The sequence below is a fragment of the Lathyrus oleraceus genome, chromosome 4 (assembly GCF_024323335.1).
Source record: "Lathyrus oleraceus cultivar Zhongwan6 chromosome 4, CAAS_Psat_ZW6_1.0, whole genome shotgun sequence".
Lineage (NCBI taxonomy): Eukaryota > Viridiplantae > Streptophyta > Magnoliopsida > Fabales > Fabaceae > Lathyrus > Lathyrus oleraceus.
In genome coordinates, this window is record NC_066582.1 from 413,384,927 (window position 1) to 413,399,392 (window position 14,466).

The 14,466-nt window shown below is 31.5% G+C and overlaps 1 protein-coding gene and 1 long non-coding RNA gene across 2 annotated transcripts; both read left to right on the forward strand.

Annotated features, from left to right (window-relative positions):
- The first annotated feature begins 267 nt into the window (after positions 1 to 267).
- On the forward strand, positions 268 to 3,135 carry LOC127075761 (nuclear transcription factor Y subunit A-9). The gene is made up of 7 exons (XM_051017230.1): positions 268 to 411; positions 625 to 831; positions 1,665 to 1,786; positions 1,860 to 1,928; positions 2,182 to 2,346; positions 2,431 to 2,749; positions 2,845 to 3,135. The coding sequence occupies exons 2-6, from the start codon at positions 645 to 647 to the stop codon at positions 2,722 to 2,724; spliced, it is 837 nt and encodes a 278-aa protein (XP_050873187.1). The 5' UTR covers positions 268 to 411; positions 625 to 644; the 3' UTR covers positions 2,725 to 2,749; positions 2,845 to 3,135.
- Positions 3,136 to 13,295: 10,160 nt separating this feature from the next.
- On the forward strand, positions 13,296 to 14,233 carry LOC127075763 (uncharacterized). The gene is made up of 2 exons (XR_007786655.1): positions 13,296 to 13,840; positions 13,959 to 14,233. It is a non-coding gene; the product is annotated as an uncharacterized LOC127075763 (long non-coding RNA).
- Positions 14,234 to 14,466: the final 233 nt, after the last annotated feature.

Below are 14,466 nucleotides of genomic sequence, written 5' to 3' on the forward strand. Positions count from 1 at the left end.
TTTTTAATGGATTTAACTTCGGCTGATAATTTCAAAATCATTGAGTTCGATCTATTTATAACAAATTTTTGATTTTTTTATATAAAGAGATTAAGATTAATGTAGTGACCGTGTAAATAGTTTTACACTATCATTCCATAAAGATTTATCAATTTGTTATAATATTAATGTAATTTTAAACTTGAAGTGTGATGTATTTTTTTGCCATGTTAATGTATTTTTTTGCCATGTTAATGTATTTTTTTTTCCCTTTTATAAATGACAGTTGAATTAAAAATATTTAATATTCTCATGAATTCAAATTCAATGTATTATGCTTCAGAGTTCATTGTCTCTCCCAACAACATAGAAAGAGAGAGAAAGGGTCTCACCTCAATGCAATTCAGATTCTGAAAGCCAAAGCTTCCCATAGTAAGTTCTTAAAAGTTGATAACTTTATACTCTTAAATCACCAAATCCATTGTTTTGATTCAAATTCAACCACAATTTTGTAAAGGGTGTTTCTCTATTTGCTTGTTTTCCTTTTCCTTTTTGAGTTTTCTCTTTCTTTTTTAATATAAAATAATATCATGATTTTCTGTATTTGTGATTTGGAATTTGTTGTTATCTTTGTTTGGTTCCAAGGTTGGAAAACCAGTGAAAGAATGCCAGGGAAACCTGAAACTGATGAATGTGGAGTTAAGCATAGTGAGCATGTCCATTTGTCATCTTCCATTTATTCTCATCAACCTTGGTTGCTTGAAAATGCCTCCAAATCATCTTCACTTCATCAGCTCAATGGTTCAATCATGAATGGTGTCACAAATTCAGAAGTCTTGGTTTCTCCTTCAGGTAAAGCTCTTTAACCTCTTTCTTCTATACATTTTTTATTTTCATTTCTAACTATTTGAGTTAGCTAGCATGGTTGTGTTAGTTGTGTTTTATTTTATTTTGAAACCCCGGGGATTCGGCCCTAGGACCGACTAATTCTGAGAGACAATTTCACCGTCCACTAACAGGGGTCAATTACATTATAGACAAAACAAAACTCTGTATGACTTGTGTCAGTTGTATTGATTCGTTTGATTTGATAGATTGAGTTGACATGACTTACGGCCGGGTCAATTGCATGTTACCTTCGAGATTAACGATTTTGATAGAAACATGATCTTACATAGAATATTATGACAAAAATTTATTCATCTAACTTATCTCATTTAGTGGGATAAGGTTTGGTTGTTGACGATGTTGTATTAATGAACATATAAAATTAAGCATTTTACCCCCTTACTATGATTGTTCATAATTAAGAGAAACTTATGGACAATACAAGTAACTTTTTCAATGAAATTTCAACAATGATATTCTAGTTGTGTTAAAAGGGAGAGAATTGTGTCTTCAATGATGAATTTTGAATGGTAGGTTGAGAATTCACCTGAAACTATGTCTGTTTGGATTGATTTATTTGAGTTTATCGACTGGTATAAGCATTTGGTAGACTATTTAGAAGAGCTTATGAAAACAACTTATAATATATATAAAAAAAATTGACTTTATTTTATATTTTACTGTAGAAAAGCTTATTCCTAAGCACTTATATGAAAAATGGTTATGTTATAAGTGCTTAATTGAGTTCTTAATTGTACATGTATATGATGGCATTCACGAAAAAGTTGACTTATCAGTCTCAGGTGAGGACGTTGCCAAGGAGCGGCGAAACATCAAACACGTCCAGTCCTCAACTCCATTTACCATGGACAAACACCTTGATCTAAGCTCGCAGACGGAGCTTGTTGGTCATTCAACTGTAAGACCTTTATCATTACATTTTCGGACGATACGTAGACACGATGGTTAACTTTTGTCATATCTTATTGCAGGTTTTAGCATCTCCTTATTCAAATCCACAATTTGGTCAATTCTTGACTACTTATGGACAACCAGCTATGGTATGCTATCAGCATATTGCGACTGCGTATGAAAATCAATCTTACTCGAACTGTCTCTTTTTGAATATCTAGACAAGAACTTATCCTCCAATACCGATATGTGTCTGATGCTTTCTGATATGTACCTAAAAAATTACTTTTTAACTATTTTCACCGATAGTATCAGTTTTTTAATATTGTTATGCATGTTACCGATTCGTTACTAATTTATTCCGAGTCCTAACAGCTATTGGCATGATTCGCATGATTCTAGATGAACCCTCAGCTATACAACATGCATCATGCTAGAGTTCTTTTGCCACTTGAAATGGAAGAGGAACCTGTTTATGTCAACGCAAAGCAGTATCATGGTATTTTGAGGCGAAGACAGTCGCGCGCCAAGGCCGAGCTTGAAAAGAAAGTTATTAAAGTTAGAAAGGTATGGCTCATATATCTATCTACCTTATAGCAATATAGTTGATCATTCGTAGTCACGTCTGTATCCATCATTCATCTCTTACAGCCGTATCTTCACGAATCCCGTCACCTACATGCTTTGAGAAGGGCAAGGGGGAACGGCGGTCGCTTTCTCAATACAAAGAAGCTCGAACATAACGATTCTAATTCTAATTCCGCTCTAGAAAAAGGAAACAATCCTGATGCAACATTGGTTACCAACAAAGAGAATCAAGGCTCGTCAAACGCGTCACTGTCCGTGCACAAAATGCAGGGTTTCGACATCGATTATCGTGACGGAAATGGCTTTACAGCGGTATGTCATTCACAGGAGAGTGACTCAAGTGGTGCTATTAAATGACCCTCCCTCAACTATACAGCAATAGGTAGATATTATAAGTTTTCATACTATGATAGTAAGGTTTAGTAATTAGTAGAATTTATCTGAATTCTTACATGTGTATTGTCTCATATATTGCAGGTGAAGATGAAGGGTTTTGCCTCATCCAACTTATGATGCTGTAATTCAATGGCAATTCATTCTTGGCTCAGTTACTTATAGATTATAGTGGTGAGACCCATGACATGACATGGCATGGTATGGTACACTTCATGCATTGTTTGGTCCCCCTTTGCTTGTGTTTCTCTTTACAACTCCATTTGAAAAAATGGGTGAAAGGAATAAAAAAAATCAGTTTGGTTTGTGAATTTTACAAGAATCACTTGTGTGACATATACTCCACAAAATCTTAAAGCTTTCATTAATCTTATCTATCCTTCCATAATATTATCTTTGAATGGTGTTTATACAAGTAAGACTTTTGTTCTATATAAAATTGTTGACATGATAGTGTTATGGTAAGCATGCCCTTCATGTTCTTATGGCATGCATCCTTAATTTTAATTGGTTTTGTTTGAGTATGTCCGAAAGTTATCTTCTAGACAATCTCCTTTAAATTGGTGAATGAAATTCAAGTATTTAATGCTTGTAAGTAAGTTGGCTGAACTCGATAACTTTTTGATAACACATGTCTCAATCGATACCGATAGAGAATGTAGGTTATAGTTATCAATTTATAATTCAACTTTTTCTTTAACGGAGTATCGATTAATCTCAATGTATTTTATCATGTCATGTTGAACATGATTATATGTAATATTAATGGTCAATTTGTTGTCATAAAACATATCTACAGGACTTTCACAATGTCTCTTTAAATCTTGGAGCACTTATATGATCTATATTCATAAATTCTAGTGTCACAAATATTAAGCGTTTGATTATTATGTTTTGCTTCTTACTTCTTCATCAAGTAACAAGATTTTCATACAAAAAAAGTACAATAACTAGAAGTAGATACTTGATCACTTACTTAACTTGTATAATCAACATTAGTGTATGTCTTCATAATTAGATTCCATCTCATTTGAGAAAAGAGACCCGTTCTCGGAGTAACTTTGAGATATTGTAGAAATCGACCAACAACTTGTAAATGTCATGCATAGATTGACTCACCATATTGACAATAATAGTCAAGTTTGGTCTAGTATGTTTCAAGTAAATCAATTTTCCCTCTAATCTTTGATATTGTACCTCTTTGAAATTTTTCTCTTCATAACCCATCTTGTGATTTTGTTCGATAGGAACACTTAACAGATTTGCATTCAAGTTTTCACGTTGACTCCAAAAGATCAAGTATATATTTTCTCCAAGAGATAATATAATAATATCAAACAATATTCATCTTCTTCTTTTTTATAAGCAAAACAATATTCATATTTGTCATGAGCAAATGTATTTTCATAAAAATAACACATATTTTAGTATATCCTTTTGCTACTAGTCTAATTTTGTTATAATCAATTCAAAAGTGTCGCGTGCCTTATAATTTAATATATAGATCCACTTGCATCCAAGAGACTTCTTGTCTCCTTGCCTTTTGAATCTCCCAAATTCTTTTTTTTTAAAGTGATTTCATTTCTCCATTCTAAGCTTGGACTTAGACCCAAATTTTATATTTCAATGCCTATTAAGTATATGATATAATTCTCATTAAGAAGGATAATTAGAGGATACAAATATATACAAATATATATATATATATATATATATATATATATATATATATATATATAATATATATATATATATATATATATATATATATATATATATATATATATATATATATATATATATATATATATATATATATATATATATGTGATTTTTTTTGTTAAAATACAAGAGACTAAGAGACATTTGAATAAACCGTGTGTTTTGAAATGTACTACAGAGATTTTATTATATATAGAGAGATTACAATTAATTATATGATATAGTCGATGTGAGACTATTTTATATACAAATATTCTTAACACTATATATTTACAAATATCAACACTCCCCCTCAAGCTTGAGCATATAAGTCAAATACATCAAGCTTGTTATATATATAATTAGTTATGGGGCTTCACAAGGATTTTATAAACACGTATGTCAATTGATCATTAGAGTTGACAAAGTTTGTGACGATGTCACATGACTCGATCTTCTCTCTGACAAAGTGACTGTCTATCTCAATATATTTGGTCCTCTCATGGAAGACTGGATTTGAAGTAATGTGCAATGCAACTTGATTCTTCAATTTGAAATTCCTTGAGCAATTGTTTTAACCAAATAAGTTCACGTGCTGTCATTGTCATGACCATATACTCTGCCTCGACGCTTGATCTTGCAACTACGCTTTGTTTCTTACTTTTCCAAGATATAAGGTTTCCTTCAACAAGTACGCTATACCTAGAGGTGGATCGTCTATCAATGGATGACCCTGCCCAATCAGCATTAGAGTATCCAACTATCTGAGTATGTCCTTTATCTTCATACGCTGGACCTTTTCCTGGAGCACATTTGAAGCATCTCAGAATCCGGATAACAACGTCCATGTGTTCCTGACAAGGGGAATTTAAGAACTGACTTACCACACTAATTGAAAAAGAAATGTATGGACGAGTGACTGTGAGATAATTCAACTTTTCAACCAATCTCTTATATCTTCCTGAGTCAGATAGAGGCTCCCCCTGATTGGGTAGTAGTTTGACACTTGGATCCATATGAGTATGCGCTGAAAAATCACCAAACCATCTTTAGATTGGGCTACCTCAATACCCAAGAAATGACGGAGTTTACCAAGATCTTTTGTCTGAAATTGATTCGAGAGATGTTGTTTTAACTGGAATATACCCTGCTGATCACTACCAGTTATGACAATATCATCTACATACACAATAAGATAAATACACATCTGGACTAAATGACGATAAAAAATAGAATTGTCAGTTTTACTATAGATCAATACCAAATTGTTGTACTACAATGCTGAATTTGCCGAACGAAGCTCTTGGAGATTTCTTAAGACCATAAAGAGACATGTGTAACATACACATCATATTCAATGACTCCCCTTGAGCAACACACCCATGTGATTGCTCCACATATACTTTCTCTTCAAGATAACCATATAAAAAAGTATTTTTTATGTCAAGTTAATGAAGAGGTCAATGTCGAATGACTGCAATGGCTAGAATAAGTCTAACAGATGCAATCTTGGCTACAAGCGAGAAGGTGCCACTATAATCCAATCCAAAATTCTGAGTGTATCCTTTGGCTACCAAACGAGATTTAAATTGACTAATCTTACCATCAGGACCAACCTTCACTGTATAAAGTAACCGACAATCAACTAAACATTTCCCAGGAGGTAGAGGAATCAGTTCCTAGGTACCACTGCTTTGAAGAGCACATATTTCATCAATCATATTTCAATGCCTATTAAGTATATGATAGAATTCTCATTGAAAAAGATAATTCGAGGATACAAATATATATATATATATATATATATATATATATATATATATATATATATATATATATATATATATATATATATATATATATATATATATATATATATATATATATATTAAGAGACACAATATCTATTATATCTTGTCTAATAATTAGGTGCGTCATTCGAATAAGTATCATAAATATAAAAATCACCGATAGTAGAATCATTTTCAGTATTTACTTCTGAATTTTTTAGATTTATTTATCATCTAATATACTAGAATTAGCATCGAATATGTTAATTCCTACAAAGCATACAACACTCAAAGAAATGTAACACAAATCAAATCAGGTTTAGTAATTGGACTCAAAATGAGTGACACCGAAGAATTGGAACATAAAAGACCCATATTCAAAAAGTTGAACCAAGAATATGATTCAAAATAGGTGACAACTCAAATTGAGACATTGAAGTAGGAGCTAAAATTTTAGGAAGGTTACAACCAAAGGTCAGGAACTCGAACTCGAAATCAGAGTCATTAACATATACACACATTTTCATGATATATGCAGTGGCGGAACTGAGGGGGACGTGGGAAGGCCACGACCACCCCTCAACTTTTTATTTTTTTTTAATTCATATATATTAAATTACTAAAACATCCTTATTTTAAATTAAAATTAATTTTTATTTTTTATTTTTCATTCAAAGTTAGGTTAAAATACAGATAAGGTAAAAAACTTCTACCTTTCCTTTCTTTCTCATATGGGTTTGCTACCGGCATCGGAATCGGAACAGATTAAAGTGATCAGCATCTATATGAGGTTTATTAAGCCAACTCATAACACTGTAATTTACAAATATAGTTATACACTGTAATAAGGTTTATTTAATCATTGTTGCTGTTAATTTCTAATAGTGAAGTTACCGGTATTTGAAAACGAATTAAAGTTGATTAATTAAGTTTATTAATTTTTTTCTCTTTTAATTTTTATGTTCTCTAAATTGATTTTTGGATCTGATATGATATTATAGGAAGAGTAAAGATGAATAATAGGAAAATTGATTCTTTTTTCAAAAGAAAAGCATGTGAAATTGAAAGAGAAGAGAGAGATGAAGAAATTATAATCCCGACATCCGAATCTGAAACAGTTTTTGAGAATCCAACAATTGAAGAGCATCATGGTTTTGAAAATTCTTTGGAACGTGATCCTAGAAAGCGTCCTCCGATTTGGCAATATCCACCAAATCAAGTGGATGCAATACGAAGAGCTTATCTAAAATGGGGTCCATATCAAATTCATTTAGAAAACTATCCTTTGTCCGGTAACGAGGATCATCCGAGAAGGTTCAACATACTTGGTTTAGCATATTTCCATCATGGTTAGAATATTCACCATCTGAAGATGCCGCATATTGCTTACCATGTTACCTTTTTAGCAAAAAACTAAGTGGATGTCCCAGATCACTTGTCTTTATTTCTATGGGTTTTAGAAATTGGAAGAAAGTTAGGAATGGAAAACATTGTTTCTTTCTTAAAAACATTGGGAAGGATCCTTGCTCACCACACAACAATGCAATGAAAGCTTGTCAAGACTTGTTGAATCAAGAAGGTCATATTAGAAATGTTATTCAAGTGCAAAGTTCAAGTCAAAGAATGAATAATCGGTTACGACTCAAGACTTCAATTGACATTGTTCGTTGGTTAACACTACAAGCTTGTGCTTTTAGGGGTCACGACGAAAGTAGCAAATCAAGAAATCAAGGTAAATTTCTTGAGTTATTGAAACTTTTAGCATCCTACAATGATGAAGTTGCAAAAATTGTGCTGGAAAATGCTCCACAAAATTGCAAGTATACTTCACATCAAATTCAAAAAAAGCTTTTGCAAATTCTTTCTAGTATGGTGAAAAAGAGTATTCGTGAGGAAATTGGTGATTCCAAATTTTGTATCGTTGTTGATGAAGCTCGTGATGAGTCAAAAAAGGAATAAATAGCTATTGTATTAAGATTTGTTGATAAAGTTGGTTTAATACAAGAGAGTTTTTTGATGTGGCACGTGTTAAAGACACCACATCTTTAACTCTTAAGGAAGCAATATGTGATATACTTTCTCGACATAACCTTGATGTTTCTAACATTCGTGGCCAAGGGTATGATGGTGCTAGCAATATGAGAGGAGAATGGAATGGTTTACAAGCCCTCTTTATGAAGGATTGTCCTTATGCATACTATGTTCGTTGCTTTGCTCATCGATTGCAACTTGCATTAGTTACATCATCAAGAGAAGTCAAACTTGTTCATAAATTTTTTGAGAAGCTGATCTTTGTTGTGAATGTTGTTTGTTCTTCTACAAAGCGTCATGATGAGTTACAAGTTGCCCAATTAGAAGAAATTGCTTATTTGTTAGAGATTGATGATATTGTAACTGGTAAAGGTGCAAATCAAGTTGGTACATTGAAACGAGCTGGAGATACTCGTTGGAGATCACATTACAATTCAATTTCTAGCTTGATAAACATGTATGAAGCAACTTGTTTAGTTTTTAAAAAAAATTGCAAAAGATAGAGGGAGTTATGCTACACGTGGGGATGTAGATAGTTGTTACAATTACTTGAAGGCATTTGATTTTATATTTATTTTGAACTTGATGAAAGAAATCATGGGAATAACAGATAGGCTTTGTCAAGCCTTACAAAAAAAATTAAGATGTAGTTAATGCTATGAACTTGGTTCGTTCAACAAAACATCTTATTCAAGGTTTGAGAGAAAATGGTTGGGATATTTTGTTTACTAAAGTGGTATCTTTTTGTGAAAAGCATGATATTGAGATTCCTGATCTTAATGATGTTCATTCAACAACAAGATTTGGACGCTCCCGTCTTAAAGAGAATCAAGTAACAATTCAACATTACTTTAAAGTTGAAATCTTTTTCACTACCATTGGCAAACAGTTACAAGAGTTGAATAGCAGATTCAGTGAGCAGACAATGGATTTGTTAACTCTTTCTTGTTCTTTATCTCCTAAGGATGGATATAAAGCTTTTAGCATTGATACTATTTGTTCTTTAGTTGAAAAATATTATCCTATGAATTTTAGTGATCAAGAGAAGAATAATTTGCAATTTCAACTTCAACATTTTCTATTTGTTACTCGTCAAACATCAAACTTGAATAATTTATCAACTATTCAAGAACTATGTTCATGTTTGGTTGCATCTGGATAGGCTGAAACTTACTTCTTGATTGATAGACTACTTCGTCTTATCATGACTCTTCCCATTTTTACGACCATAACTGAGAGGTCTTTTTCAGCAATGAAAATTATTAAGACTAAATTGAGAAACAAGATAGATGATGGGTTTTCTTGGAGATAGCATGACAGTATATATTGAAAGGGAGATTAGTGCAAGCATTAGGAGTCAATTATTGACGATTTCAAGTCACTCGAAACGCATAAAGCATTACTTTAAGGTAGTTTTAAGTCATGTAATTTAATTTTTTAGTAATTAACTTTGTATTTATTTTAACTTTAATGTTTTATTTAAAATACTATTTACATTTTATTTATAATCTTTATTTTACGTTAACGGTCATCCCAAATTTTTTTATCTGGCTCCGCCACTGGATATATGACATATTTTAAAACAAAGTACTTAGGGCTAAGAGGATGCTAACACTTACTCATTTTTGTTAGAAGCATAACACGTAAAGATACATATATCTACACAAAAATCCAACTTAGTTTAGTGTTATTTGTGAATATGGACAAAAAAATACACAATAATACTCCCGACTAAAAACTTTTAATGACAAAAACAAAAGGAAAAAGTGAGACCATAAATTGAATAGGATTAATATGATCTATAATATGATTTGACACATAATTAATTAGATAAACAACAATTAAACATGTTTAATCTCAATATAATTTTTAGATAAACATTTGGAAGAGAAGAGTTCAAACAACTTTAATTAACTAGCCATTTTTTTCTTACTGCAACACGATTTAACTATGGGTGTGGATATATGTGGATTCATAGATTATGTCTTTTTTTACTAATGAAGCAAGAAAGGTTATGATTGTTATATTTTTTACCATTATTATAATGTATTTTTTAAATGTTTTTCTCAAATTGTATTTGCATCATATTGTAAAATTGAATAAATAATTGAGGTATTTTTTATTTATTCTTCATCAAAAAATTCAAATTACTCAAGAACAATTATTCATAAAGGAAGTTAATCATCTTACCCGAAATACTAGAACTATGGGTGTGTCCCCAAACAATTGAATGAATAAAATCAAATGGTTCAGCTGTTTTAACAAGATTTATAGAAAAAGTAGTTTAGTGATTCTTAGAAAACTGATAGATGTCATATTTAAAAGACTCAACAAATTATTTTAAAAATAAAGATTGAAACATATATTTCATTAATAAAAAGGTAGATAACAAATACATGTGTGTTTAAGTCATATTTGTGAGGAAGAAGAATGTGACTCTAACTTAGATTGAAGTGCATAAGACAATATTTTTTTGATAATTTTGTTCATCAGACAAATAGTATAATTCTCCTTGTTCTTTAGCGATTTCAATTGTATTCCCTATATCATTGCCCATAAAACTACAATGATAATTGAAATATATTATGTACATAAGTATTATCCTATGTAAGCTTATAAATAGATAAAAGGTTGTTCGAAAGATCAGAAGCATATAATACATCTTTCAATTTAAAATATTGAAGGTAAGTGTCTCCATAACCATCAATCTGATTATGAGAATCATCTACAATAGTGATATAGGAAAGGAAAAATATTATCCTATGTAGGCTTATAAATAAATAAAAGGTTGTTTGAAAGATCAGAAACATGAAGTGCATTTTTCTATTTAAGATATTGTAGGTAAGTATCTCCATAACCATCAACCTGATTATGAGAATCATCTACAATGGTGATAATAGGCTTTATTTAATGGGCATCAACCTAATATTACAAATTACTATTTATATTTATATTTACAACACTTTCCCTTAAACTGGTGAATAAATATCAATCATTGAAAGTTTGCAAGTAAGTTGGTTGAATCGTTTTGTTGGTAAATAATTCATTAACACACATGCCAGGATTGCTAGCTAATATCCAGCAGAATTGTAGGTTATAGTTATCAATCCACTATCCAGTTTCTCTTTGCTAAAATATCGGTCAATCTTATTGTGTTTCGTCATCTCATGTTGAACAAATTATGTGCAATACTAATAGCCGATTTATTATTGCCAAACAATTTCATAGGATTGTTATAGTGTATATTCAAATATTCTAACACTTGTTTCATCCATAATAATTCACAAATTCCTTATGACATTTCTCTAAATTTCACTTCAATGCTTGATCGAGCAATTACACTTTGTTTCTTACTCCTCCAAGCAACTAGGTTCCCACATAAGAATGTACAGTCGCCACCGAACTTTATTTATTCCAAAGAAAATAGAAAATATCGATAAAAACTTTAAAATAAAAAGAAGATGATCGTCACAACCAAATTCGGGTTCGAAAGTTTATTATACAAGTGGAAGGTATTAGCACCTCTCACATCTGTTGTACTCAACGGGAACCGTTTTGATTGTTTTGCATGGATGGGTGTTACTATCTAAATATTACTTGCGATTGATTTTAATTAAGGGGAAAAATAAGTTTTTAATTAATGTGCTCGCAAAGATTTCGAAATCATGTGCCTACGTATTCCCATAGTGCAATGAAAAAATCAGAGCTCTGTAGCTCATAAGGTAAAAAATGAGTGTTTGTTGATTGTTTTTATTGAATGATGTTAACATTCACGTTCTAGTTGTTAAATGTTGCTTGTATACTCGTGCGTGGGAGGTTTAAGCGTTGTTTGTATTGCGGTACAACAAAAATAATATGCCCTTTATGAAAAAGCTTTTGAATGCCCTAAAGAGAAATTTTGAGTTTGATTTGTTGTGATTGATTTTATTCTTAAGACAAATATTCTTATAAGAAGCTCTGCAGCAGTGTCTGAACATTCAGGGAGAGAGAGTCTACATCCTCATCATTTTTCTTCCTTTTAATTATGAAAATTGTCTTGATTTAAATTGCACTAAAATCTATGAATGGAGGTGAATACTTTGAACAATTGGGTCATGCGTCCAATATCCAAAGATATTTAGAATGAGGATATGAATAGACCCTCTCATTCTTCTCCATTTCTTAAGGCTCATGACGCACAATTCACATCATATTTTTTAGGTATTTTATGGTTTATTAAGAAAAATAGTTTTTAGTCTTATTGTGACATAAGTGACATAAGGAAAATAAATTATTAAAAGAATTAAGGTACCAAGAAAGGGGGATGAAGCCTAATGTTGTCATGTAAATATTTACCTATTTTCTAGGATTTTAGAATAGAAATTTGTATTTGACCTAAGGGATCATACATGATACAAGTCCTAATGTAAATATAATTCAAATTAAATGATTAAGAGACTTTTAATCACCTAATTGAATAGATTCTTAAGTGATCATGTAATTGTTTACCTACTTTCTAGCGTTTTGATCATATAACTAATTAATCAAAAGGATTAATAATATGATCAATGTCCTAAGGTTCTCAACTTAATCAATTCATCAAAAATGCATTTTAATCAATTAGATAAATCCACAAAGGGGATCATGCAAGAAAATTAGGCCACGAAACTGTCCATACACACAAAGTCATGCAAGAAGTGATCATTATTAAACTCAAGAAATTTTAAGGTCAAAGAAATCAAGATCAAAGCCATGAAACCCTAATTATTTTCTTATTTTCAATCTAATCCTAATTAGGAAAATTAAATCCTAATTAACTAAGACTAAACCTAATTATAACTAGGAGTGATTTTGATATATATATAAAAAAGGAAAGTCCTAGTGCAAAGAAAATAAATAATAACATGTTGTTAGGGGGGCACAAGATTGAAAAAATCGGATGTGAAGAGTTACTAGGCACATGGTCTAGGGTTGAGGCCCAAGGTATTTGGTCATTCATTTTGTTTGTTTCAGATAGGGTGTAGAAGGAAAAGGAAAGGTGTGTTGTGCAAAAGGCCAATGGGCCTGGTTTCTATGGCCCATGAGAGGAACAAAAAGAGGGAAAAGGAAAAGAAACTCCCTCATTCGCTTCATCACTCTCATACTCACCCTCCATCCTCTCTCCCTCGATGCTCTCACCAAAAATAGCTTCCATTGCGCTGGAAATCACCTCCGACGATGGAGGAACCCAGAATCACATCTAACCACTACCATCAACTTCGTCTCCTCGCCCTCTCTCCATCCCCAAACTTCATTTCTTCAACAATCCATCATAACCCTCATTTTTTCCAAAACACATAAAACCCTAAAAATTCTTCAAATAAAAATTAAATGTCATTGATCAATGGAATCAGAGTGCAACCTTAGGGGTTTTGCTCAGCAAAGCTCATGCTATAACATGGTATCAAGGATGAAGCAACAAGAATGGAAAATTAGAGGGGCACGAAGACCTACCTACAAAGCTGAGCTTCGCTCCGGTGAGTGGTGTAAAGCTTGAAGATAATGATCAAGAAACCTAGAGATGAGGCTCCAATTATAAGGTATGACTTTTTTATTCTCTACACATGAATTCCTCTTCTACCTCTTCTTCTTCTTTTCCTTTTTTGTGTGGACTATGATTGTTGTTGTTGATGTTAGTTGTTGTTGTGGTTAATGTAGAATAGGATAAAATGAGTGTAACAATTAAGAGGTTACAGATTAATTGAAGATGATGTGTGTCTCAGCTCAATTGATTTAGAGTATTTATTAATCTGTAATGAGAAGCTTTTGACTCGTTGAATTGAAACGTTGTATATCAAATAAATCTTCCATGTAAACTTTATATCTTCACATACAACTCATCCACTAAATTTCTATGCATGAGTGTATTTTTTAAATTAAATTGTTGTAGTTACCAATTGAAGTGATCAACAAGAGATAATAATATTCGAATAGTATCCATCTTTATCGTTAGATAAAATGTATCTTCATAATCAATGTCATATGTGTGAGTATATTCATTTGCCAATAGTCTAGCCTTATAATGATCAATTCAAGAGTGTCATGTGACTTAATATGTACTATATAAACTACTTGTATTCAACATACTCATACCTTTCGAATCTCCCATATTCTATTTTCCAAGTAATTTCGACATTCAAATTTTGGACCAAAGTTTTATATTTCA